This window comes from Dreissena polymorpha, chromosome 15 (assembly GCF_020536995.1).
Source record: "Dreissena polymorpha isolate Duluth1 chromosome 15, UMN_Dpol_1.0, whole genome shotgun sequence".
Taxonomy (NCBI): Eukaryota; Metazoa; Mollusca; class Bivalvia; order Myida; family Dreissenidae; genus Dreissena; species Dreissena polymorpha.
The window spans coordinates 9,817,566-9,844,270 of NC_068369.1; the positions used below are offsets into that span (position 1 = coordinate 9,817,566).

General features: G+C 37.2%; 4 protein-coding genes and 1 long non-coding RNA gene across 12 annotated transcripts in view; 2 read left to right on the forward strand and 3 right to left on the reverse strand.

Moving 5' to 3' along the window:
- Positions 1 to 26,705, reverse strand: part of LOC127860137 (uncharacterized) — a 355,128-nt gene that overhangs the window by 62,769 nt on the left and 265,654 nt on the right. The window lies entirely within an intron of this gene.
- Positions 1,670 to 3,214, forward strand: LOC127860871 (iduronate 2-sulfatase-like). Its single transcript, XM_052399174.1, has one exon. It carries the CDS (start codon positions 1,670 to 1,672, stop codon positions 3,212 to 3,214), a length of 1,545 nt encoding a protein of 514 aa, XP_052255134.1.
- LOC127860182 (uncharacterized) lies at positions 3,907 to 4,640 on the forward strand. The gene is made up of 2 exons (XR_008039623.1): positions 3,907 to 4,238; positions 4,480 to 4,640. It is a non-coding gene; the product is annotated as an uncharacterized LOC127860182 (long non-coding RNA).
- LOC127860162 (protein CDV3 homolog) lies at positions 5,531 to 26,075 on the reverse strand. Of its 3 annotated transcripts, none has more exons than XM_052398050.1 (5): positions 25,774 to 26,075; positions 17,452 to 17,528; positions 11,862 to 12,016; positions 9,440 to 9,715; positions 5,531 to 8,146 (listed from the first exon to the last, which is right to left on the reverse strand). In XM_052398050.1, exons 1-5 carry the CDS (start codon positions 25,969 to 25,971, stop codon positions 8,082 to 8,084), a joined length of 771 nt encoding a protein of 256 aa, XP_052254010.1. In that variant the 5' UTR covers positions 25,972 to 26,075; the 3' UTR covers positions 5,531 to 8,081. The 3 variants fall into 3 exon arrangements, with proteins under 3 accessions (XP_052254010.1, XP_052254009.1, XP_052254008.1); XM_052398049.1 differs by having other exon boundaries at positions 9,499 to 9,715; positions 25,759 to 26,075; XM_052398048.1 differs by having other exon boundaries at positions 25,759 to 26,075.
- The window catches only part of LOC127860164 (protein CDV3 homolog), a 337,157-nt gene continuing 315,982 nt past the window's right edge, over positions 5,531 to 26,705 (reverse strand). For all 3 annotated transcript variants that reach the window (XM_052398056.1, XM_052398053.1, XM_052398051.1), the window contains exon 6: positions 5,531 to 6,844. The gene's annotated coding sequence lies outside the window, so the exon portion shown is untranslated. The remainder of the gene's footprint in view (positions 6,845 to 26,705) is intronic.

Genomic DNA, 26,705 nt, shown 5'->3' on the forward strand with positions numbered 1-26,705 from the left:
CCTTGTGATGACTTATTCAACAAATCAGAATACACACATATTGATAGGTTTTTATAATCGCGACTCTGTCCGAAATTATATTACATTCCATTGTAGCACACATATTTAAGCATGCGGTAAACAGCATGTTACACCGCCATGGACGGCCCCAAGCTCGCTCTGAAAAAGGAGGAGAGTTGTTCGTAGGGTTTATTTCCCTATCCTGTCGAAACCTTATTGCTATTGAAACGCCAAACAAAATAACAACATAAATCAAGGACCCAGGAGAAGGTGGACCTCCAGCTGGAGGAGTATGGCGCCGGACGGTGAAAGCCTCTAAGACCGCAGACCATCATTTACACCAGGACCACAGCCACCATCGGTACATGGCATGTCAAACCCATGTACGGACCCTGGAAGACAGTCCAAGTGGCCGCATAGATGAGGAAGTTCGACCGTCCTAGGAACCAGTGAATTATGATGGACTAGCTCGGGGCAGAAACGACAGACTTCCGATGAATTACTTTTGTTTTGGGGGTAGGTAGGAGGATGCAGCACACATTCAGGGAGACCTTTCCAAGTCGGTACAGAGAGCGCTTATCGGGCTGGAAGCGCACGGACCACGGATCATGAGGGCCTCTTTCCGTACAAAGAAGAAAAGGATCAACGTGAACATTATCAAGTGCTACGCCCCGACTAACCATAATGAAGAGGATGAGAAGGAAAACCTTTACAAGACATTGTCAACCATCATACAGGACAGACCAACGAGGAACATCATAATTCTAATGGTTGACTTCAACGCCAAGATCGGCAGTGACAAATGAGGATATAAGGAGACCGTGGGGAGGCAAGGGTTAAGGATGATGAACGACAACGATGGGAGATTCGCCGACCTGGTGCCACAAGTAACCTGTAATCATCGGAGGAAGCTGTTTTCAATAACAGAAGGATACACAAGTTATCATGGGCGGGCGTCACCAGTTTCTTCACTCTGTACGTTAGCAGACGTGGCTTCTAACCATCATCTCCTTGTTGCCTGATTGAAACTGAAGCTGAAAAGGGTTGAACAGGGTGTCCAGCCATCGTGATGAATAGACCACACAATGCATCCAATACGACAAGGCAATCTCTCACCTGGAACCCGCAAAATAAAAGGAAGAGAGGGCGATCAGGCGCCGAAACCTAGATGCAATGGACACAACCTGGGGGCATCCTGAGAGACTTTCCATAATCGAAACGCCTGGAGAATGCTGGTTGGCGGCCTATGCCCCAGACGGGACTACAGGCGAAGATGAGATGAATCAGCATGAATTAGTATTGGAATATTAGGTCGTTACCACAAGTTAGCTGACATTCTCGCTCACACGAGTCATTCAGTCGTTCCCACGATTAAGATATGTAGTTCCCACGAGTTAGCTATGTCGTTCCCACAATTCCCTTAGTCTTTCTCCCGAATAAGCTTTGTCGTGAACACGACTTACTCACTCGTTCCGACGAATGGCTAAGTCTGTGCCGCGAGTTAGATATCTCGTCACCAGGACGTAATAGTCAATAAACAAGCACACGTCACATCTATGCCACCGTAGTTCACACTAAGATATAATTGAAGCCATCGCGTATCTATCTATTCAAGATAAAAATTTGTAGTTCCGATTCTTAAATTCTATTGTAACAACACCACGCCACGATGAATGCCGTATTGGGTGTATGCTTATTCACGATATTATTAGTGTACGTAACATGCGCTGCACCCCGAACCGGACCAACAAACGTGTTGTTTATTGCGATTGATGATCTGAGACCGGATTTAGGATGCTACAAGGGTAAAGACTTCCCGTCAAGCGATGATCCTCGGATACACTCTCCAAATATAGACGCTCTGGCGCGGAAAAGCCTGCTTCTGAAAAAGGCGTACGTACAGCAGGCTGTATGTAGCCCGAGCCGTACGTCCTTCCTGACGTCACGGCGACCGGATACGACCCACGTGTACGACCTTCAAACGTACTGGCGAAAAGTGAGCGGGAACTTCACTACGTTACCGCAGTACTTCAAAAACCACGGCAGGATAACCGCCGGTATTGGTAAAATATTCCACTCGGGATTCAAGGATGATCCGATTTCGTGGACGGAGCCGTACAATCGGCCGGATCATTCTAGCTACGAAAATGGTAAAACAAGTTGGATGTTCTTGAACGATTCCCAGCTTGCGAACGACCCGCTTGTAGACGATAAAATTGCAAAGGCTGCCGTGATCGCTCTGCAAGACTTTGCAACGGGTGGCAAATACGCGAACCGTCCATTCTTTCTCGGGGTAGGTTTTATGAGGCCACATTTGCCGTTTGTGTCGCCGGAAGCGTTTTCGCATTACTACCCGGCTAATTCACTTCACCTTCCAAGCAATCCTTACGCACCAATCAACATGCCGGATGCCGCATGGTCGAAAAGTGGAGAGTTGATCAGTTACACGGACATTTCAGCTCTGCACTTTCAAGGGCAAGTCAACGAGACGCTTCCGGATAATAAAGTGCGCGAATTGAGAAGAGCGTACTTTTCAGCTGTATCGTGGGTCGATTCGTTAGTTGGCGTCGTTTTAAATGAACTGGACCGATTAGGGCTTTCGAATAACACTGTCGTTTCTCTGCTCGGCGATCACGGATACCAGCTTGGAGAACACGGCATGTGGAATAAGCATACGAATTTCGAACTAGCCACGCATGCGCCGATGATGATTCGGATCCCTGGCCTCACAGACAACGGAATCATTACAGAACGCGTGGTGGAATTCGTGGACCTGTTCCCGACGCTGGTGGACGCTGTTGGTTTACCGTCGATTCCCGTCTGCCCCGAAAATTCCCTGAACGTCATCACGTGTACGGAAGGCGAGAGCCTAATGCCGCTGGTCCATAACGCAACAGCGGCGTGGAAACACTCGGCGTTCTCGCAGTACCCGCGCCACAAGCACGGCGTCGACATCATGGGTTACTCACTGCGCACGGACAAATACAGATTTACGGAGTGGGTGGAATTCTCGTACCAGACCCACAAGCCGGACTGGACCAGAAATCACGGCACGGAACTGTACGACCACACTACTGACCCAGACGAGAATCACAATGTGGCGTCCGACCTCGCGTTTGCAGATCTCGCGAGAAGCTTGTCCAACCGTCTGCACGCCGGCTGGCGTCACGTTAGTCCGTCCATCAACAACCCTTCGCCGCCTATAGTTGGATGAACTTCAGTCTTATAAATGATACTGGATGAGCCACACATATAAGTTGAAAATAACAATTAAAAGCGTTACACAAATATCGTCGGTATACAATGTATATATACATATTAATTCTCAACTATTCCTAATACTTCCTTAGTTACTAGATCTTTATAACTACATCGCATAAAATGTTCACGAATTTTCAAAGACAATTTACTCTATTATATTGGCGTTGTTATTCACATGCTTTACTTGTTAATTCTGTGTACACAAATCATGTCAGGCCGGCCAGCTCAGTTCGTGCTGGACTACGAATCCGATGATCGCGGGTTCGATCCCCCTAGCATTACTTGTGTGGTGAGTGGTCATTCTCCCCTCATTAATCTCATATCAAGCGCGACAGTTGTCAGTTACTGGCATAAGTGTGTGCACTTAGTACTGGTGAACCTGAAAAACTGTGAGCTCGTTAACAACGCTGTTTTATGAGAAAAAGTACGTTGAAAATGGCGAGTCCAACACAAAAATAGATGTAAACATACGCAAAGGCTTTCTACTTCATTCACTCAAGTAAAAAATTAAATGCGGAGACGTAAATCATATTTATTGATTACCCATTTAAATATTGATTTCACCAGAGAAATGAGCCTCGTTCTGACAAAATTGGACTTAATGTATGTGCGTAAAGTGTCGTCCCAGATTAGCCTGTGCACAGGCTAATCTGGGACGACACTTTACGCACATGCGTTAAGCCCAATTTTGTCTTTTGTAAAAACGCGTCTCAAATGAATACTTTTTATACGAACTGCTGCACTTGTGAAAGTATTTTTAGTTATTCGAAAGTAGTGGCTATTTCAGGGGTGTTCATTTCTCTTATGGTACAGGGAATTTACCGATCGCCGACAAGCCTTGTGTCGTTATTTTCCACATTTTTGTCTGCAACATTAAGGTGCATTTAATTGTGCGACTATTTGAAAAAGAAACGTTTTGGGTTTCGTATTTTATTTGTGTTTTGACGCAATTTGTATACCTTTACTGTTTTCTGAAGGTGCCAGCATTGAAGCTATTGAGATTTTCGAAACGAGAAACTTTTTTCAAATTTTCTAAAAATGGCATTCTTCTCTAACTTGTTACTAGGCTTGCACAATCTGAATCAACGGACAGGAAAGAAATTCATTTTAAATTTCATTAAATTATCTGTTGTTTTTTCGTTTCTTTTGTCCTTACTTGTCAGCAAGAGATCGACCGATATATCTGTGTTGTCAGTAACCCTTTACTGTTTTCTGAAGGTGCCAGCATTGAAGCTATTGAGATTTTCGAAACGAGAAACTTTTTTCAAATTTTCTAAAAATGACATTCTTCTCTAACTTGTTACTAGGCTTGCACAATCGGAATCAACGGACAGGAAAGAAATTCATTTTAAATTTCATTAAATTATCTGTTGTTTTTTCGTTTCTTTTGTCCTTACTTGTCAGCAAGAGATCGACCGATATATCTGTGTTGTCAGTAACCCTATCTTGTAGATGTCATTAGGAATTTCACTCCTTTCAATTGTATGGGTAACTCATTTAATTTTGAGCTAATTGTTTATAAATTAATGTGTTGACGTCATTATCGTAGTATGACTTCGATGAGTTTAATGAGGCACGATTGGTCATTGTCGACAAGGGTACTACTTAAATGTACAATGACAAATCGAGCTTTCATTAGTGTAACATTTGATTCCTAAAAGGCAGTATATATGTGCATACATTATATCTCGTAAAATGTTCATGTCAATAATCCGAAAATGAATTGAATTATGTCTGGAAAGATTGAACAACTTTTTTAAGAATCATTCAGGAATACTGCATGATACGCATTAACTGATGAATATACCTTGGATCTTTATATCACATCTACACGATGAAGACCTTTATCACGAGAACCACGAGATGTTTAATACACAGAATTTCCAAAGAAAATCTATAATATGCAAAAGTCGATTTTTTTTCTACATGTAGTTAATAACAAGAGCACCGCATAGCGGGTGCAACGCTCGGCTGCGGGTGCAGTTTTGAATAAATGAAAGCTTGTCAGAAGTTTTATATTAGAGGTCACAGTGACCTTGACCTTTGACCTAGTGACCCAAAAATGGGTGTGGCATGTTGAACTCCTCAAGGTGCAGCTACATATGAAGTTTCAAAGTTTTAGGTGGAAGCACTTTGATTTTAGAGCCAATGTTAAGGTTTTAGCACAACGCGGACGGCGGACAAGCTGGCTATGACAATACCTCGGGTTTTCTCCAAAAACAGCCGAGTTAAAAATCCTCACTACTTCAGGGCTACTAAAACACAACACTTTCTTATCTTAACTTTATTTTTCTTCATTTATCATTAGAACAATTTCAAAATATATGTTCCTTCTTTTCTTGTAAATATAGTACAGTTTGGTTACAAATATCGGTAGGTAACTTTAAATAATGACCAGTGTTCTTGTTTCAGTTATACTGCATTATTTAAAAAAAAACTTAACTAGCCAACTTACATCAGATGTAGTCCTATTTGTTAACAATTATGTCAATATTTTCTGCCATATTCTTCTAGCATTTTAATGGAGTGAATTGGCTATTACACTATAAACAATCTTAGTAATTGGGGAATTCCGTTTATATTAGGTAATACGAGAAAACACAGATCTATTGTGCAGTTAGAATATAATTAACATGATTTATATGAGGACCATATCACACAAGAGTCACACTGAGCAAACATACATCTTGTGCCATACGCAGCCAGCATAGCTCCAGACCAGTCATCACATCCGCACAGTCTGGTCTGTATCTTCCTATCCACTATAAAGTCATGTAAGATATTGGCCGCACAGTCCCTTCTGAGGCTACACTGGCTGCATATGGCATAAGACCCATTTTCGCAAGCTGTGGTGCAAATAGCCCTAACAAACCTATCAGATTAAGCATAAAAGACTGAAAACAATTTACAAGACACAACACCCATATGATGGAAGAATCTGCTGATGTCAATCATGCTTAGCCCCCCCCCCCCATGGCACATATGGAAGCAGATACAAAATGGTAATGCCATCAAGTGCCTTAGTCCACAGTTTATACAGAAGAACACAGAATACATGGGATATTCTTTATACTGTAACAATGTCGCCTCTGGGCCAGAGAAAGTTTGTGTATCCACCTGTGCCGAGAATCATTAACATTCTGAACTCTTTAGCTCAACTCAAAAGATAAGATCTGAGTTTCCACTCATCTGAGTATTGTTAATGTTGTAGCACAAACATTTTTAAATCTCAGCTATTAGAATATGCACATTTCCTTCTCAAACTTTAGAAATAAAGAAAAACTCTTACTTGAGTCAGAATATTTACTAAAGTACATGTATATTCAGGATACCAACAATTGGCTGCGATTGCTCATAATAAACTAAATAATATTACATTACATCTTTTTCCACATAAAAAGTCGTCATTTTGTGTGCAGTTTGTCCTACAGTATTCATGCACACTTTTTGCCTTTTCCACAAAAAAAATCCAAGAGCTTTGAAATACATGTACAACAAATAGTGATTTGTGGCTTCCACTAATGAATTCTACTCTATGCAAAACAAAAACCATAAACATGCCACTAATTAAATCGCAACATACCTAAAGCACATAACAAATTAGCACAGAATATGCAAGACATTGGTTTAAATTATTATCAAGAAACCCCAACATTTAGCAATATCCAATATGTTCATATACACACTTGATATTTTTAAATACAATTTTGAACAGAAAAGAATATTTTTCAAACATTTAACAGATAAGAAAAAATATACAAATTTTGCTATCATTTCCCACATTATTATCAGTATAAAGAGTAAACATGACAAACAAGTCTTTCCTGAAGTTTGAATTAACTCCTAAAAAATTCCAAGAAAGTATGATATTAATTACTGTATTTCTACTAATTCTGCTTATTCTTGATGCTACAGACACTTATTAAGCACTCATAAATGAGACAATATGTTACCAAAAAGTGAGTATTTTAATACTAGAAGATCCTTTAAAAATTCAAGAAAATGTAGAAAAAATTTCATGACAATTTCCATAAAATTGATTACACAAACCATGCTAAAGAACCCGATCTGAAACAAAATTAAATAATACCATAACCTTTGAAAGAAAAAAATGAGTCTTGTGAAAATGCAGGCTAAATGCATGTCCTAAAATAACGTCCCAGATTAGGCTGTGCAGTCAGCACAGGCTAATTATGGATGACACTTATACTTTTATGGAATTCATCATTTAAAGGAAGCCTCTTAAAAATGAAAATCCAGTTTACATTGAAAGAATTGTTACTCAAAAGACTGTGCAGACTGCACTGGCTAATCTCAGATGACACTTTACACACATGCATTAAGCCTTATTTACCCAGAATATGTCTCAAATAATTCCATGACCTTTGAAATCAAAATATTGGTGATTTCTTCTTATTTAAGCAACATGCTCTTCTGCAAAATCGTAATCACTTATACCAATAGGCAGTAGGTACATATTTTAGTATCAAATAAGTCAAAGATTCCCCCTTTAACTTTTAACACAAGCTATAAAACTCAATGTTGTTACTACTGTTTCATTTTCAAAATAAGCACATTTCTTAAGCGATTGAGAGATATTGATTACTTAACACTACAAATGGGCCCGAACAACGTTTTTCAGTTTTATGAACATTTCACAAGCAATGTTCACATAAATTCCAAACATAATCAGCGATACTTGAAATTATACAACTGACATTTATGTATTTCAAAACACAATCTGCACTGGTGCCACTAAGTATTTTGGTTGTGTCAATCTTGTAGAGCTGAGAACTTGTTTCCTAGGGAGAGCTGTTGAGTTACCTTAGTGGGGTCGTCAATCTGTCTACCACCGTGCTGTACACGCTCAAAAGTGGTTGGATCGCTGAAAACAAAGTGTATACTTAAAACTTGTTTGATCAATGAAAACAAAGTGTACACGCTTAAAACTTGTTGGATCAATGAAAACAAAGTGTACACGCTTAAAACTTGTTGGATCACAAAAAACAAAGTGTACACTTTAAACTTGTTGGATCATCAACACCAAAGTGTACACTAAACTTGTTGGATCACCAAAAACAAAGTGTACACTTTAAACTTATTTGATCACTAAAAACAAAGTGTACACGTAAAACTTGTTGGATCACTGAGAACAAAGTGTACACGCTTAAAACTTGTTGGTTCACAGCATACAAAATGTACACGCTTAAAACTTGTTGGATGACTGAAAACAAAGTGTACACTTAAAATTTGTTGGATCACTGAAAACAAAGTGTACACTTAAAACTTGTTGGATCACTGAAAACAAAGTGTACATTTAAAACTTGTTGGATCACTGAGAAAAGTTCAAAAACAATGCTTACTAGAAATAGTAAAATATCATGACAATTAAGCCTTTCTATGCAAAAAAGGACTTAATGCATGTGTGTAAAGTATCTTCCCAGATTAGCCTCTCGAGTCCACAGGGGCTAATCAGATACGACAGTGTTACCTAAACCTTAATCAATGTTTGTTTACAGGATACTTTCTTTAAACAAATACTGAAAGTGTTGCCTCTGAGTAGCCTGTGCCGACTGCATTAGCATAAATCCCAAGCTAGATGCAAGCTTGCTTTATCAAAATTTTCACCTGAAAACAAAAGTAATTTACCAGAAATCACGTTTGCTGATATTCTATTTTAAGTTACAGTGACCTTAATCTGACTGGACCGTTATGCATTTCCAAGATAGGTATTCATGGAACTACATACTTTAAGAATTTCAGTGGAATATCCCCATCTAAACTCAAGTCATATAGCTAAAACTGCTTCCCTAATTTTCCTACGACAATAAATCCACACATGACCCAAATACAATCTCAAGTTAGGTATTATTTGCAATATCGTAAGTTTCATTAAGTTTGGTCAATACAAACTAATTGACTGGACACATCCAGTCTGATTCAACACACATCCCATACTCAAATCTAACAAACAGGTTTTCAACTCTGTTAAAAACCTGGTGAACACAATCTACTCAGAAGTAACTTGATATTTGCTATGTGCAACCATCATATAACCAGAACAGCCTGCAAGTTACTCTCAGAACATTTTCAATTTAATTAGATTCTTTAGGGGACAACAAATGGTCAAAAGGCATATGCTTTACTACAAAAAAACCAAACAACTGAGAGAACGTACCTATCGACTGGAATGGGTGGGGCATTGGCTCCAAGGAACAAACAACTGAGAGAACGTACCTATCGACTGGAATGGGTGGGGCATTGCCTCCAAGGGTGGGGAACTCCTCCTCACTCTTCAGGTTGGGCATCTCCTTCTTCCTCCGCAGGTGAGAGGGCACAGTGGGGCCCGAGGGGGTGGTGGTTCCCCCCGCAGCTGCCGCCGCACGCTGACTAGGAGGCACGTACTTTCCTGTCGGCTTAGGCTCCTCCTTCTTTGGCTCTTCTACAGGGGTAGCTACAATCAGAATGGAAGTACAGTGAAGAAATGAGCCTTGCTTTAGGAGAACAGGCCTTAATGCATGAGCCGAAAGTGACTCCAAGATTAGCCTGTGCAGTTTGCCAAAAATCAATTCACCGGAAAAAAAACTCACACTTCACCTGTATGGAGACTCACACCAAAAAACAGCTCAATATCTGAAAATGTGTAGTAAACAACCTTTGGAAAATGGTTATTATAGAGAAAATTTCTAAGTCCGATGCCCATAACATTGCAAAAAATCAAAGGACCAAATAAAACGCACACTTCACATGTAGGTCATGTGGGTAGACTAACATACACAAAATCAGCTCCATATCTGAGAGCATTGGGTAAATACTTCCAGAAAACGGAATGCCGGAAGACCAGTCCAACTGCTATATGTAACCATACCAGGGGCATAAAAACTTTAATTATTATTTGTCAGGCATTAATTTTCGTCTATTACGTCAATGGAAAGATTGATGAATTTAAGATCCTAATTGATAATTATGTCGAACAAAATTACGACTGAATTACAGTTGGCATGAGCCATTAAAATCCAACGTAATTGACTCATACATACTTTGTCTGTCAAGATAAATCTGGTTTTGACACAAAGCGGTGTACATTAAACAGTGTATTTAACTGACATGTCACATTGCAGTAAAACGGGAATGCAGTAAAGCTGTATCAAATCATGCGTTGACTTCGTTTACTTAGAATAGTAATGATTAACACTACTTGTTAACAACTTTATCACCCATTGTGTGTATTGTGTTTTTCAGTGGTGGTGCAGATTATACAGCCACTACGCAGTGGATTCAGATAAAGGACTGAAATAGATTCTAGGCATGTATTACAAATTAATAAAAAACATATTGATAAGTGTTTGATTGTTTGCGTTAAAAAATGAACTTTTAAATGGCATACAATAATTAGTGTCTATTACTATCACCTGAAAACAAAAGACTAGTTTATTGGCATGTGGCAAACAGGCCCAACCTCCTGTAAGTGACTCCTGAGTGTCTTCCCATTTTGCCCTCCACGATTTGTATTACAAACAAATTGGATACTAACTGACGAAATTACAATATACCCCCGATATATCGATCCGGGGCCATAACAATTTTTTTTACAAAATTTCTTGCTGACAAAAATAAATGGTTTCACCGCATTCTATATTAATTTGAGGTTCCAAAAGTATTACAGTCATGTTTGAGTTATTAATAGCATAGGTTTATCACGAAGTCCATACATATACTTAGAATTAAGTAAAAAAAACACTTTATGTCAGAGACTTAAATTCTGATAGAATTTAGTTGTAAGAATGTTTGTAAATTGTTTATGCCTTGACTTGCAATAACAATGTTTTTGTTACCTTGACCTTAGATCCCTTTGAAAATCATCGGCGATCATCCTCAGGCCGTCAAGGATAACAAGCATACTAATATATAACATCCTAAGAACTATGTAGATATTGTATGGAAGCAATCTTTATTTACAAGCCCTTTAAACCATTATTTATGACCAATTGAATTCAAAATCAATAAGCATTTTTCTTTCCTTGGAGTAAACGGAATAGCAATTTTTTTGAAAAAAGGTTAAAGCATTCTGTAGACATTATGAGGAAACCAATTCCATGATAAGAGCTCTTTGACCTTTACCTTGGAATTCAGGACTAAAAACTTAATAGTTGCATTACCACCAGTAACAATTACACCCATTTTCTTGATCTTAGGTCAAAGTGTTCTTAAAATATTGAACAAAAACAATGTTTTGGTGTTTCAAACCCATGTAACCTTGAACTGTAAAACGTTAACCTCAAAATAAGTAGGTGTCATTCTTTCCTCCCAAGTAACCAGTACATCAATTAAAATTATCATAAGTCAAAGCGTTTTGATATCATGAAAAAACTTATTTCATGATGCAAGTTTGTAACATTGACTTCGACCTGCCAAACTGAAGTACATCTTTTTTTCCTCCATCTTTTGTTACCATTATACCTTAATCAATAACATGCGTGATTGTAGGTAAAAGCATTCTTAAAATAAACTGCAAAAAACATTTCCTATTACAAGCCAGTAGCCTTGACGTTTGACCTGGTTACCTAAAAAAATAGGCTTCTTTGGTTTCTGCTGGTTACCTGGGTGCTCTGGCTGTACAGCTGTAGGTACAGTTGTGGCCCCGCTCTTCCAGGGCCCCTGCTCTCCCTTGTCTCGGCGCTCTTTCCCCTCCCCATCCTCGTTATCCTCATCCTGGTTTTCATCTCCCTCCTCCTCACCCTCTTCAACCTTGTCTCTGTGAACATATGCGCTTGTTCTGGGAAATGTTGGCTTTATTCATATGCCTAAAGTGTCGTCCCAGAGTAGCCTGTGCAGTCCACACAGGCTTATCAGGGACAACATTTTCTGCTAAGACTGAATTTTGGTTTAGAAAAGAGTTCCTTTGAAAACAAACTTCATCTATAAAGGCGGAAACTGTGATCAGCAATGAAGACAAGTTTCATGAAAAAGGACGAGATAAAAAAAGAAAATAGGATTACAGGCGAACGCTGCTTTGAATGATTTATTTTTTTGACCTTTGACCTTGAAGGATATCCTTGACCTTGAACTTCCACCACTCAAAATGTGCAGCTTCATGAGAATGCCGCTTTGATTTTTTAAATATTTTTTTTGACCTTTGACCTTGAAGAATGACTTTGACATTGAACTTCCACCACTCAAAATGTGCAGCTTCATGCGATACACATGCATGCCAAATATCAAGTTTTTATCTTAAATAATGCATAAGTTATAGCCAACGCTTTGATAGAAGTTATGAGCATTTTACCATGCTAAATCCTTGAAATGCACTAAGTGCCCCCGTGACCTAGTTTTTGACCCGGCATGACCCATATTCGAACTCGACCTAGATATTGTCTAGATAAAACTTCCGAACAAGTTTGGTAAAGATCGGATGAAAAGTATTTGAAATAGAGAGCGGACAGAAAAAGTGTGACAGACAGACAGACGGACAGTACGAAAAATATATATCCCCTTTTCTTCGAAAGGGGGCATAAAAATTCAGCCTTCAAACGAAATCCACACACATGATTTCTGCGCAAAAAAAAAGTTTTCAAATGGAAGTCATGCTGAACTTGACCTTGACCCAAGTAGTCCCTAATGCATGTCTGAATGTAACCCATCAAGATACAAAATTTAATACAAATTCCCACATCAAAACTTGATCTATAAAAAGACGGGTTTTCTCCTTTTTTTGAAATTTAAAGCTAGGTTTACATTTATAAACATAAGCATAGCATTTCTGAACAATATCTCCAATGAAACTTTGAGTAATTGAGAAGAAACAGTTTTTCTTCTATTCTCAGTAAGAGTGATTTTGACATTTAGCTGACTTGCCCAAAATGAACCACCATGTTATGTAATTAATTAAGCAAATTACAACATTTCAGAGCCATAACCTCTATCCAAACTCAATTTATTTACCGCAAACCAATTTTCTATTTTGAGTAAAAGTTACCTTGACCGTCCTTGACCTGACTGGCTTTAAATGCAATCCAAAATAAGGTCTGCACATATTGTACCCACACACATTTAAGTACAATCAATTCAAACTTAAGGTAATAAGGGTTCTATTTATTCTTTTTCTAGTTACAGTGGCCTTGACCTTAACCTGACACACAAAATTAATCCACACAGGCTTGCTATATCCTAAGCTTCATGCAGATTGGTCCAAGCAAAAGGTATTTAGATGATAACACCAAAATTGCAATTGCAAGCTCAGTTTTCATGTATGTTTCCAATACACACAAAATATCTCAATCAAAACTCAGGGTAATGAGTGAAAACTGGTTTCCTATATTTTTAGCAAAATAATGACCTTGCCCCAAAACACCCTAAATACAATCCCAAGCTAGATCTCCATAAAAGCTGACTATATCTAAAGTTTCATCAAGATTGGTCAAAGTTATTGGCCGGAAACCACATGTTTGCTGTTTTTCTATTTTTAGTAACAATGACCTTAACCTTTACTTTACGAGTCCCACAAGTGACATGCATGTAAGTCTCCATGTAAGCTACCTACACAAAAGGATTTCGGAGCAGCATCTCCAACTAAACTTAAGTTATGAAGCGGCATCGTTTTTAATTTTTTATAAGTGTGACCTTGACTTCTACCCAACAAACCCCAAATACAAGCCCATGCGAGGTCTCCATATGCAGGCTTGTTACATTCCTAGTTTTATGAACATCAGTTTCTACAAACTAAAGTGATAGACCATAACATCTGTTTCACGCTGTCTGCCTGCCTAACATACATGTACAACTGTACCCTAATTCAATAACCAGGTTTTTAAACTTTGTTTTCAACCTGGTTAAAAAGATTTAATGAACAAGAGTGCCAAACTGTCACAAGATACGCCCGTTTTAAGGCTTTGGACAAATTGATAACTTTACCATGACCCATAATTGAACTTGACCTACATATCATCTAGACACAACTTCTGACCAAAGTTGGTGAAGATCGGATGAAAACTACTTCAATTAGAGAGCGGACACCATGCTAAATGCTTGAAATGCACTAAGTGCTCCATGACCTAGTTTTTAACCTGGCATGACCCATATTTGAACTTGACCTACATGTAGATATTGTCTAGACACAACTTCTGACCAAATTTGGTGAAAATCGGATGAAAACTACTTCAATTAGAGAGCGGACACCATGCTAAATGCTTGAAATGGTTTAAGTGACCCTGTGACCTAGTTTTTGACCCGGCATGACCCATATTCAAACTTGACCTAAATATTGTCTAGATTCAACTTCTGACCAAGTTTGGCGATAATCGGATGAAAACTACCTCTATTAAAGAGCGGACACCATGCTAAATGCTTGAAATGCACTAAGTGACCCCGTGACCTAGTTTTTGACCCGGCATGACCCATATTCGAACTTGACCTAGATATTGTGCAGATACAACTTCTGACCAAGTTTGGTGAAGATCGGATGAAAAATACTTCAATTAGAGAGCAGACACTATGCTAAATGCTTGAAATGCAATAAGTGACCCTGTGACCTAGTTTTTGACCAGGCATGAACCATATTCGAACTTGACATAGATATTGTCTAGATACAACTTCTGACCAAGTTTGGTGAAGATCGGATAAAAACTATTTTAATTAGAGAGCAGACACTGCTGTGGACGCCGCCCGCCCGCCGCCAAGGTGAAACTATAATACGTCCCGTTTTTTTTTAAATGTAACAGAAAGATGTTTTTTTACTTATATATTATTTGGTCCCTTCATTCAATTACCAACCATGACTTTTGAAAAGTTTTCACACCCTACTTAGAAGATATTCACACCTGACTAAGCAGCCATTTGATTGACAGATACAGCTCATTTCCTCAATGTGGTGGCATTGAACATGCATATATAAACTAGTGTAAACAAGACTATTGCCAATCAATAAAAGTCCCCTACCGGTGAAACTCCACCATTTTCAGCCATATTGCTAGTCCTTTTGTTGCCATGGCTACCAGAATTCTTGACATAGGAACAAAATGAAATGACATGCATGATCTCCATATTGCCATCTGTCCATGTTTCAAGTTTCATGAAAAAATATGAAGAACGTTTAAAGTTATTGCAGGATCCACCATTTTCAGCAATATTCCTAGCCTATTTGTTGCCATAGCAACCAGAATTCTTGATGTAGGAACAAAATGAAATGACATGCACAATCACCAATATATATATAAGTTATCACAGGATCCAGAAAAGTGTAACAGACTGACTTACACACAGAGCGCAAACCGCAAGTCCCCTCTGGTTTCACTGGTAGGGGACTAATTAAGCTATTTACAAACTGGTGGCAATCAACATGCATATAAACTATTGTAAATTTAAGCTATTAACAAACAACCGAAAACTGGGTATCGTCAGAATAATTGAACATATCTAAAAATACTATATGTTTCTTTAAAATGATTTAAAAAAGAAATACAAATATAAACTAGAAATGGCACGGCAGAGGCCGACACGTATCCCCGCGCCGCATGTTTGACAAGGGGCGCCCCAGGGTTGGTAATAGGGCCATGCATAGTTGAGATTGACCGTATTGTCATAAGAGATGTTCAGAATAAATTTGAAGTAATTCAATGTAGAATTGAAGAAGTTCATGTAAAATAACCTAAAAAATGAGTAAAAATCTATACCCTAATTTCTCCTCCTCATCCTGCTCTCCTAACAAATCTAATAATGAATCAACTTCACTGTAGTCAATTATGTACATGTCATCCTAATTGGAATGACTTATGAGATGGCTGAACATGCTCTCTTATAGCCAATCTTCTTGCTTCTGTTATGGAAAAGTTATGTTTTGAGGTTAAATGGTTGACTAAATAGTAGCGTCTCAGAAATTGTCTATCGCAATCTTGTACACAACAATGAATATGTTGAATTTCATGTCTGTCTTTGATGTGCCTGTTCAAAGTCCATCTTGCTTTAAATTGTTTCTCACATTTTTTCCACTTGAACATTTTGACAGATTTTCAGTAATGAGTCTAAAATTGTAATTGCACAAATTGTAAGTTTCAGCCCTTTTATAGATTCTTGAGGCTCTATTCCATGAGTTTCTCATGCTTTTTATGCTTGACTGCATTCTATCTCTTCTCTCATATACAGGTGTCCCTTTGAGCCAATATTTTATAATCCCTTGTATAAACATTAGATGGATGAGCTAAACTATTTCACAGATGAGTTAACACAAACAATTGAATACTAAATACATCTCTGCGCCACTACTGTGTAACTCTATGCGCCACTTTGATTTATTTAATTTTTTTATATCATTTGGCAGGTTATTTACTTACCTCCCTTTAAAGCTTATTACTTCCCTTGGATTTGTTTTTTTGACCTTTGACCTTGAAGGATGACCTTGACCTTAACCTGTAACCACTCAAAATGTGCAGCTCCATGAGATACACATGCATGCCAAATATCAAGTTGCTATCATCAATATTGCAAAAGTTATGGCCAATGCACCCATACCCGTGGCATAAAAATAAGTGAAAATCTCTGACCCGGCCCCGCCCCAACCCCCATAACTTTCGACCCAAGGGTTAGATCAAAATTCCATCACTGTCACCGTCGCACATATGCTCATAGCTACCATGTATGTAAGTTTCAAGGTTCTAGTGCTTATAGTGTAGGAGGAGCAGGTGGCCAGGAGGGGCGGACAGACAGACGCACGTGGGGATAATAAAATACTTATTATATGTATATTTGATATATTCACGCCATAATTCCACAAATACAAGCCTTAGATGTTTCAAGACATATGATTTGTTATATTACTGCATGATGAACACAAATGCAGATTTGCAAATGATTCTGTACCTCCCTTGACTGTTCCTTGTATATAGTGTAATGGCTGTAATTGGGCTGTGGTCTGTAAAAAGGGGGTTTAATGCATGCAAGTAAAGTGTCATCCCAGATTAGCCTGTGCAATTTGCACAGGCTAAACAGGGACGACGCTTTCCCCTTTTGATATTTTTCGTTTAAAGAGTCTCTTCTTAGCAAGAATCCAGGTTAGGCAGAAAGTATTGTACCTGATTAGACTGCACAGGCTAATCTGGGATGACACTTTATGCATTAAACCTCATTTCACAGAGCCCGGCTAAATTGAATTAAAATCTAAAACTAGGGAAAATGAGAGCTATACATCTATAAACATACGCGATCTGCAGGTTGGCTATCCGCAGTCCAGAGTAATCTTTTTCCTTCTCCTCCTCCACCTCCTTCCATTCCTCCTCCTTAAAAACAACACGGTGTATGAGTCGCGCTCATTAAATGCTAATGCATGTGCATAAAATGTTGTTCCAGATTAGCCTATGCAGTCTGCAAAGGCTAATCAGGCACCACAATATTCGCTTTTGTTATTAAAAGAAAGTCTCGTCGTAGCAATAATCCAGTTTAGGCGGAAAGTGTTGTCCCTGTTTAGCCTGGCTTCAAATCTGTATCCAGGCTGAGTGACACATACATGTATCACAAAACCAATTTGAAGAGTTATACAAGACTTGATTTTATTGGACAATAAAGTGCAATTCAATGAAGATTAATTGATCCACAAAATTAAACAAACATAAAATACAATCACAACCCATTAAGAAATGCGAGGACCTTTATAAGTTGTGACATTTTAAAGTTTTAAAAAGCAAATATCAAGGTTTAAGCATGTATGACCAGAATAGTTAAATCCATGTAATCGCATATATTAAAATTAAATGATATCGTTAAAAATATACAAGATGCAGCATTAACAGAAACTTTGGTTTTTGCTTTACATTATAAGGATGGTGGAAACAAAAAGGAGTGACGTTAGTGCATGATTTATTATTTACAAAACTATAGCCAAGCAATATATGTCCCCTACCGGCTCCTCCGTTGTCAGATTAATTTTTTTTTTTTTTAAATATTTGTTGCCATAGCAACCATAATTTTTGACGTAGAAACAAACTGAAATGACGTGCATAATAACGTCCATTATGTCCATATTGCCATCTATCCATGTTTCAAGTTTCATGAAAAAATATGAAGAACTTTTAAAGTTATCGCAGGATCCAGAAAAATGTGACAGACTGACGGACAGACTGACGGACAGACTGACAGACACACTTAGCGCAAACCATAAGTCAAAAAGGCAAAACACAATATTATTATCAGAAGATTTTAATTTGGTGGATAATGTCTATAGTGACAAAACGCAAATATTTTTGGCCTATTAATTTATGTATCTACAATAAAGGGAATAAAGCTAATGATTTGACATCCATGCTTCATTATGTGTTAATGATAAATTCACGAAGTTATTATTTGCTGATTCTGATGAAAAAACGGCCATTCTTAGACTTAATATAAAGAATACTTTTAATCTAGAAATTTCATTACTGTGCTGTCTATAGTTAGATATTGAGTTCTTCTTAAACAGCTCTAATTACAGCATTCTTTATGAAGTACAATACATCATGCAAAACATAACCAAATAATTGTAAAACTCCCTAATTTAATGATGGGCTTTTCATCCATGACTAAAGAACGAGATTTTTAATATGAAAGGCAGTGAAGAATTGTTTTTCCTGCAACGCTCTGAGAAAAATAGGCTTAATAAAGTCGTACCAGATTAGCCAGTGCTGTATCCACAGGCTTATCAGGGATGACACTTTCTGCTTTTAAAGACTTTATTGTTTAAAGGAGTGTCTTCTTAACAAAAATCCTGTGTAGACGGAGAGCTTTGTCCCCGATCAGACAGACACTTTACCAATATGCATTAAACCTGGTTTTCCATAAATCTGCTGAAATAAATTAGTGCAACTGTTGTCATCCAATATACAACATGACAACAAAAGCATGCATTTGTACACTGTACCATGGCAGCCTTTTTCATTTACAGGAAGAAATGCTTAAACTTTGGATCAAATTAACACCACACTACTTTCTTTTAGCCGACTATTATGATTTTTTATAACATTAATGTGCACAGTCAACAGGATACTAGTATTACATTACTGACCAATAATAATGATGGGAAAATAATACTTGTAACCCAATATAACTGGTATGAATCCAAAGGAATGTATATTGGAAAAATGCTGTACTGGTAAGTGTACAAAATGAACAAACAAACAATAAAACAACCAACTAAATAAAAGCGTGCAGAAGATAGCAAGATTGAAGGACAGGAGATGTGAAAAGTTTTTGTGTATTTAAAGTTTTTTTGAACTAGTAACTGTCCGATACCAAAATATTTTTAATTATTATCAGTAATTTATATAGCTATTTTTAAAAACAGAAAATGAGCAAAAGTTACTGGGTGGACGCATGGGATAGATTGTCAAATCATGCCTACGATTTTTTCCTTCATTTTAAAGCGCAGGGTTTTTTTTTGCCTGATTTTATAGCCGAAATTCGGCTATGTTCCCAATCCCAAAAAGTATACTTTTTTCCCAAAATGTGGCAAAAAATTCCCAATTGCCAAAAAAAAAAAAAAAAAATTTTTTTTTTTTTTTTTTTTGAAAGAAGTCTTATGTGTATTTTATCTCAATTTTAATTCAATTACATCTAACAAAGTATTATATGATTTTTTTTTCTTTTAATTTGAATGAATTTATTTTCGCAATTTCATGAAAATGCCGATAAAATTCCCAATTCCAAAGCCATGGGCTATCTTCCCAAAAAGTGGAAAAAAAAACCTGAAGCGCCCGTAAAAAACACTTTCCCAATTAAACAAAATAAAAAAATTCTGATGAGCGTCAAAACTAATTCCCCAAAAAGGAAAATGGCATCAATTTTCAAAAGGGGATTATCTACAAGTCAACAAATCAAAAGAGCGCTGAAAATGAGCATTTCAGCAAAAAGGCATCAAAACAAACATTTAGAGGAGTTGTGCTATTATTTTTTAATAACAAGACATTTAAATTTAAATAGACACAATTCCCAATATCAATATTTTAAGACCCAAATTTTCCCATTTCAAGGTTTTACACACTCATGTCCTGATTGGGATTTAAAAATTGCTGCATTTTTCAAAAAAGAAATTTCTTACCAACAATATTCCGATGACACTAGCTGCATTTATAATGAACATAAAGCTGTTTTGTCTATATAAATAACAGATAAATGATGTGTCCAGGTATTAATTGTGTAACAAGAGTGCCTGAAAGGCCAAAAGTTGCTCACCTGAGATAACAAGATATTATTGGGACAAATCTTCTGACCAAGTTTCACGAAGATCGGAAAATAAATGTGGCCTCTAGAGTGTTAACAAGGTTTTACTATAGCAATATAAGGAAAAAAGCCCCACCCCCTGGCAGCCATGTTTTTCAACCAACCGGCATTATTTTTAAACTCGTCCAAGATATTATCGGGATGAATCTTCTGACCAAGTTTCATGAAGATTGGACAGTAAATGTGGCCTCTAGAGTGTTAACAAGGTTTTACTATAGCCATATAAGGAAAAATGCCCCGCCCCTTGGAAGCCATTTTTTCAAGCAAACATAATTATTTTCGATCTCATCCAAGATATCATTTAGACCAATCTTCTGACCAAATTTCATGAAGATTGGACAATAAATGTGGCCTCTAGAGTGTTAACAAGGTTTTACTATAGCCATATATAGCCATATAAGAAGGAACAAGGGACAAAATTGTCCCAAAACCAGGTTTTCAGTTGAAAAAAAGTCTGATAAAGGGAGACAATTCAAAATGTGTATTGTTAACCCCTTTGTGTAAAATTGACCTTGATTTCAATTAGAAAACAAGGGCTGTTTGTAAAACATGCATGCCCCCATATGGGCTGTCAGTTGTAGTGGAATCCATTGTGTGAATACGTTTTTTGTCACTGTGTCCTTGACCTTTGACCTAGTGACCTAAAAATCAATAGGGGTCATCTGCCAGTCATGATCAATGTAACTATGAAGTTTCATGATCCTAGGCCTAATTATTCTTTAGTTATCATCCGGAAACCATTTTACTGTTTCAAGTCACTGTGACCTTTGACCTAGTGACCTGAAAATTGATACGGGTTATCTGCCAGTCATGATCAATGTAACTATGAAGTTTCACGATCCTAGACGTAAGCATTCTTGAGTTATCATCCGGAAACCATTTTACTGTTTCAAGTCAGTGTGACATTGACCTTTGACCTAGTGACCTGAAAATCAATACGGGTCATCTGCCAGTCATGATCAATGTTCCTATGAAGTTTCATGATCCTAGGTGTAAGCATTCTTGATTTATCATCCGGAAACCATTTTACTGTTTCGAGTCACTGTGACCTTGACCTTTGACCTAGTGACCTGAAAATTCATATGGGTCATCTGCTAGTCATGATCAATCTAGCTATGAAGTTTCATGATCCTAGGCATAAGCATTCTTGAATAGTAATCTGGAAACCATTTTACTATTTCAAGTCACTGTGACCTTGACCTTTGACCTTGTGACCTAAAAATCAATAGGGGTCATGTGCCAGTCATGATCAATGTACCTATAAAGTTTCATGATCCTAGGCCTAAGCGTTCTTGAGTTATCATCCGGAAACCATCTGGTGGACGGACCGACCAACATGTGTAAAACAATATACCCCCTCTTCTTCGAAGGGGGGCATAAAAAAAGTCTGATAAAGAGAGACAACTCAATCAAAATGTGCATTGTTACTGATTGTTCATAGTTACATAGTTGTTTCAAAATTAATCTATTTTTAGTTGTGACAACCTTGACCTTGGAGATATTGATGTAATTCTTTCGTGCGACACACCGTCCAATAATGGTGAACAAATTTGCAATATGATTTTAAAATCTCACAATGAATGACATAGTAATGGCCCAGACAAGCTCATTTATGGCCATTTTTGACCTTCAAACTCAAATTGTGACCTTGACCTTGGAGATATTGACGTGATTCTTTTGCGCGACACACCGTCTAATGATGGTGAACAAATGTGCCAAATGATTTTAAAATCTGACAATGAACGAAAAAAGTTATGGCCCGGACAAGCTCATTTATGGCCATTTTTCACCTTCAAACTCAAATTGTGACCATGACATTAGAGATATCAACGTAATTCTTTCGCGCGACACACTGTCTAATGATGGTGAACAAATGTGCCAAATGATTTTAAAATCTGACAATGAACGACAGAGTTATGGCCCGGACAAGCTTGTTCCAACCGCCAGCACGCCAGCCAGCCTGCCCGCCGACATTTGCCAATCTAATAACCAGTTTTTTTCTTTGAAAAACCTGGTTAAAAATGCCCCGCCCCTGGTGGCCATTTTTTAAAGCAACCAAAACCATTTTTGAACTCATCCAAGATATCATTGGTACAAATCTTCTGACCAAGTTTCATGATGATCGGAAAATAAATGTGACCTCTAGAGTGTTAACAAGGTTTTACTATAGCCATATAAGGAAAATAGCCCCGCCCCCGTGGTGGCCATGTGTTTCAACCAACCGGCTTTATTTTTGAACTCCTCCAAGATATTATTGGGATGAATCTTCTGACCGAGTTTCATGAAGATCGGACTATAGATGTGGCCTCTAGTGTGTTAACAAGATTTTACTATAGCCTTAATATATAGGCATATAAGGAAAAATGCCCCGCCCCTTGGCGGCCATGTTTTTCAAGCAAACGTAACCATTTTCAAACTCTTTAAGACTGAAAAAGTAAAGGGCAACTTCCCTACAAAGTTCATGTAGTTCGATACCATAATTCAATAAAACGTATGAAAAAACATTATTACCGTTCTTGTCGTTACATTCTGCATTAAGACTCGCTGTCCAGCGCCGTTTGAAACCTTTGTTTACATACATTTCAACTAATTGACATTTTAAACATACGAGTGATTTCATTGGTCCAATGCGGAGGTGTGTCTTTACAACTGGAGATTTCATTCATAAAGAATGCATGATCACTGTCAACTGGGTCATGCGTGTTGTGTATCGTGTTATTTCTTAAAAGTTGACCCAGCATTTGTAAAAATATTGCAAGACATATACATTTCCAGAAAGGAAATTCATTTCTGCGTTGAATAAGACCGAGATCGTGAAAATCGCTGCACAATTGATGAAGATATGGCTGTTCAAAGCGATGCACCCCGTTTTGGGGTGATTTTGAGTTGCATACCTTGTTATATATATATTTGATAGTGAAATATTTTTTTTTCAGATAAGTTAATTTTTCGTAATAATATGATTATTTATCATTCAAAATGATGTTTTCACTAATTAATATCATAGCCACACGCTAACCACCTGTGATCTGTAGTCCAGCGCTAAAACATATGAGCTAACAGGCTTTAAGTATTACAAAACAAGTTGTTTACAAGTGCTTTGCATACCTAGTTACCCATATATTATAATCTACTAATATTCATTCTGTGCTGTTATACTTTCACTTTTAGTGGACATGGTGAAATAGTAGTTTCAATAATTCAACTCTCAGCTTAGACTGAGAGTTGCAATGCGCTCTCTCTTGTCCATGAGTGCAAAATGTTATCAACAATTCAAAGGTTAATGAACACTGAAACTGCAAGAGCTTATTAAAATGTACCTATCTAACCCACTAACTCATCCAAATGTTACCATTAAAGCAAGAAATAAATGATTTGTATTGACGAAGGTTTTGTTTTGTACGCTGTATCCGCCATATTGGAAAATTGACCCAATATAGGTCAGGTCGCATTACACCTATAGTTTATACGTCGCGTTATGTGTTGGAGCCAAAAAGTCGATAACGATGTGGTATTCAATACAGAATACACTGTTTCAAATTTAAACATAACAATGTCAGCGAGAAAAGTGTGTTGAAACATAGTCATGTTTTTATCGGATGCATGCAAAGGATAACATCCGTAGGTTTCCATTCAGGTAAATTTAACATGGTTATGAAGTTTATTCATTATTTTCCTCAATTTGTCTCGAACGACGTCTGTAACTCTGTTCAGTGAAGCACACGGATTCCGTGCGCTGAACTGCACCCATGTGTATGAAGGAGTGCATATGGACTCCCAGAGGAGTCTGGACTTGGACATGGACTTGGTGAAATAGCAGTAAGTAGAAGTGACTGAAAACAAACACTTAAAGGCTCTATAAAGGTCACAAATCCAATTATTATGCATATCAATTGGTCTCATTTTTACCGGATTTCAGTTAGTCTTGCATAAAAACTGCTAATTACACAGCCTAGGTACAACATTGTTAAGAATTATGGAAGATAAACCCTTTTTACAATTGGAAGAAATGTTCACATTTTTGCAACTAACGTGATGTGTAGCCTCAGAGCGTTGACATATGATAAAAATAGCCGAAAGAAATTTCAATTTTAATTCTATTTTAACAACTTGTTACCAGCAGAAAGTAACTTATTAGATCACTACAAACGTTTTAACCATTTAGAAGAGACCTACTTTGTGAGTGATACCCGAAAACGTTAAAGTAACAATCATGCTAAAAAATATTGAATATTTCGTTAAATAAAGCTAACCCATAAAAAAGTCAATGTTCCTTTTAGCAAAATTTCAACGTTAGATGTTGTCTGGAAGAATTGATTTAACGAGATACAAAATTCTTGAATTATTTTTTTGTGGCCACAAATAATTCCATTTATATCTCCCGTGAAATATCAGAACATTTACGGGCGAACACGAGATTGGAAACTGTAAGCGTCGGAAGCATGACGTAGCTCGCATGAATAATCATTTTGTGAAATCAAAATGAATTCTGGGTAACTGGAACTTAGCGAATGTGAAAATGGCTTGTATAAATTATGCAAATGAACGCAACCGGAATGAATCCGATCCTGACTCGAAAGCGAAAGTAGATTACATCGTGGAACGATATTTAGATGCTTAAAACTTGCCGAATGCTTGTAATATAACGTTTTTACATCAATGTTACTTGTTTTTAGGGTCTTCCTATTGTAATTAACCATCGTATGGTACTACTTGTTGTCGAATGTTTTTATATAGCATAATACAGTAGCCGTATGTATTGGTGAGCGTGATAGTGACTTTTAAAGTCATCGTTATATTTTTGGTGACCTGAGTCACTTTCACTTTCTCTTTCGCGAGTAAACAGCGATGTAAATAAACTGATTGTTTGTAAACACAATTGACTAGGAGGACACTTTATTTTGAGCTCAAAACAAGTTGTATTGCTTACATTTTTATTATTATGTCTAATAGCATATATATATATATATTTTGTTTTTTGACAACCTACATAAATAAAATATGACAAAAATATTTAAAAATCTGTAAATAATAACGTATCTTCACCTTTATAGAGCCTTTAAGTAAAATATTTATTTTTTTAAGTTTTATAGTTGACAACTATGCAATAAAGTTGCCACTGTGTTTGGCAAGCAAATAATGATGAAAGGCATGCTAACAAAGTGCCACCATGCGTCGAAAACGTTTTATAAACTGAACATATGCGACCACAAAAACTTTTCAGAAAGAATGAGGAGTGGATCTATAACGAACCCAAACCTCTTTGGGGTTTACAATTAATCCTGAAATGTCTGTTATTGTGGACGAATTTGAAGACTGTGTCTTGTCTTTGTCTTTTTTCGACTTTTTCTCTTTTTTGACAGATTCTTCCGATTTTGCTAGAATGTCACTTGGAGTTAGTTTTGATGACTTTGTCTTCTTCTTGCTTTTGTCCTTCTTTGCAAAGAAGTCATCTAAATTGTCGTCAGCCATTGTTTATATATTATTGCCTATCGGGCCTTTAAACAACACGAAATTCTGCTTTTTGCGTAATAAGCCATCCAGTTCGCTCGTGTACCGGAAACGGAATTCCAGGTATGCCGGTATACGAATTAAAATAGTGTTACCAGCTACATGGGTTACAAACACATGCGCGCCATTGTCATTTTAACCGGTTTTATAGGCTCCTAACTTTGCGCTTATTTAAGGGACTTTCAATTGTTTTTAATATAAACACGATTGGAACTGCGGTAAGCATTAAACGAAATCAAATACTGAAATTAACTTATTTTGCGATCGTGGCATTGGAATTGTAACAGGATTCCCTTCGTAAACCCTTAATACTGATTACAAACAAATTTAAACTCCTTAATCATACAAGGCACATTTTTATTTCGACTCTCTGTTGTTCCATATAAGCACAAGTTAAAAAATCACTGCTTTATAAATTTTTTAAATACTTAAACTAATAAAATTTAATAATAAAATCGAATCATATTTGACAAATACTAATAAAAATTAAGGTTTCCAGTCAACTCGTACCTAAGTCAACTCTTACCCTAGTCAACTCGTACCCGATTTGGTCAACTCGTACTTTAGTCATTTTTCAGATTGGTCAACTCGTACCTTTTTAATATTTGTTCTTTATGGAAACAAATTGCGATGGGTGTTTGCATGCATTTGATGTTTTTTATGTTTATTGCAGGTACGAGTTGACCAAATAATTC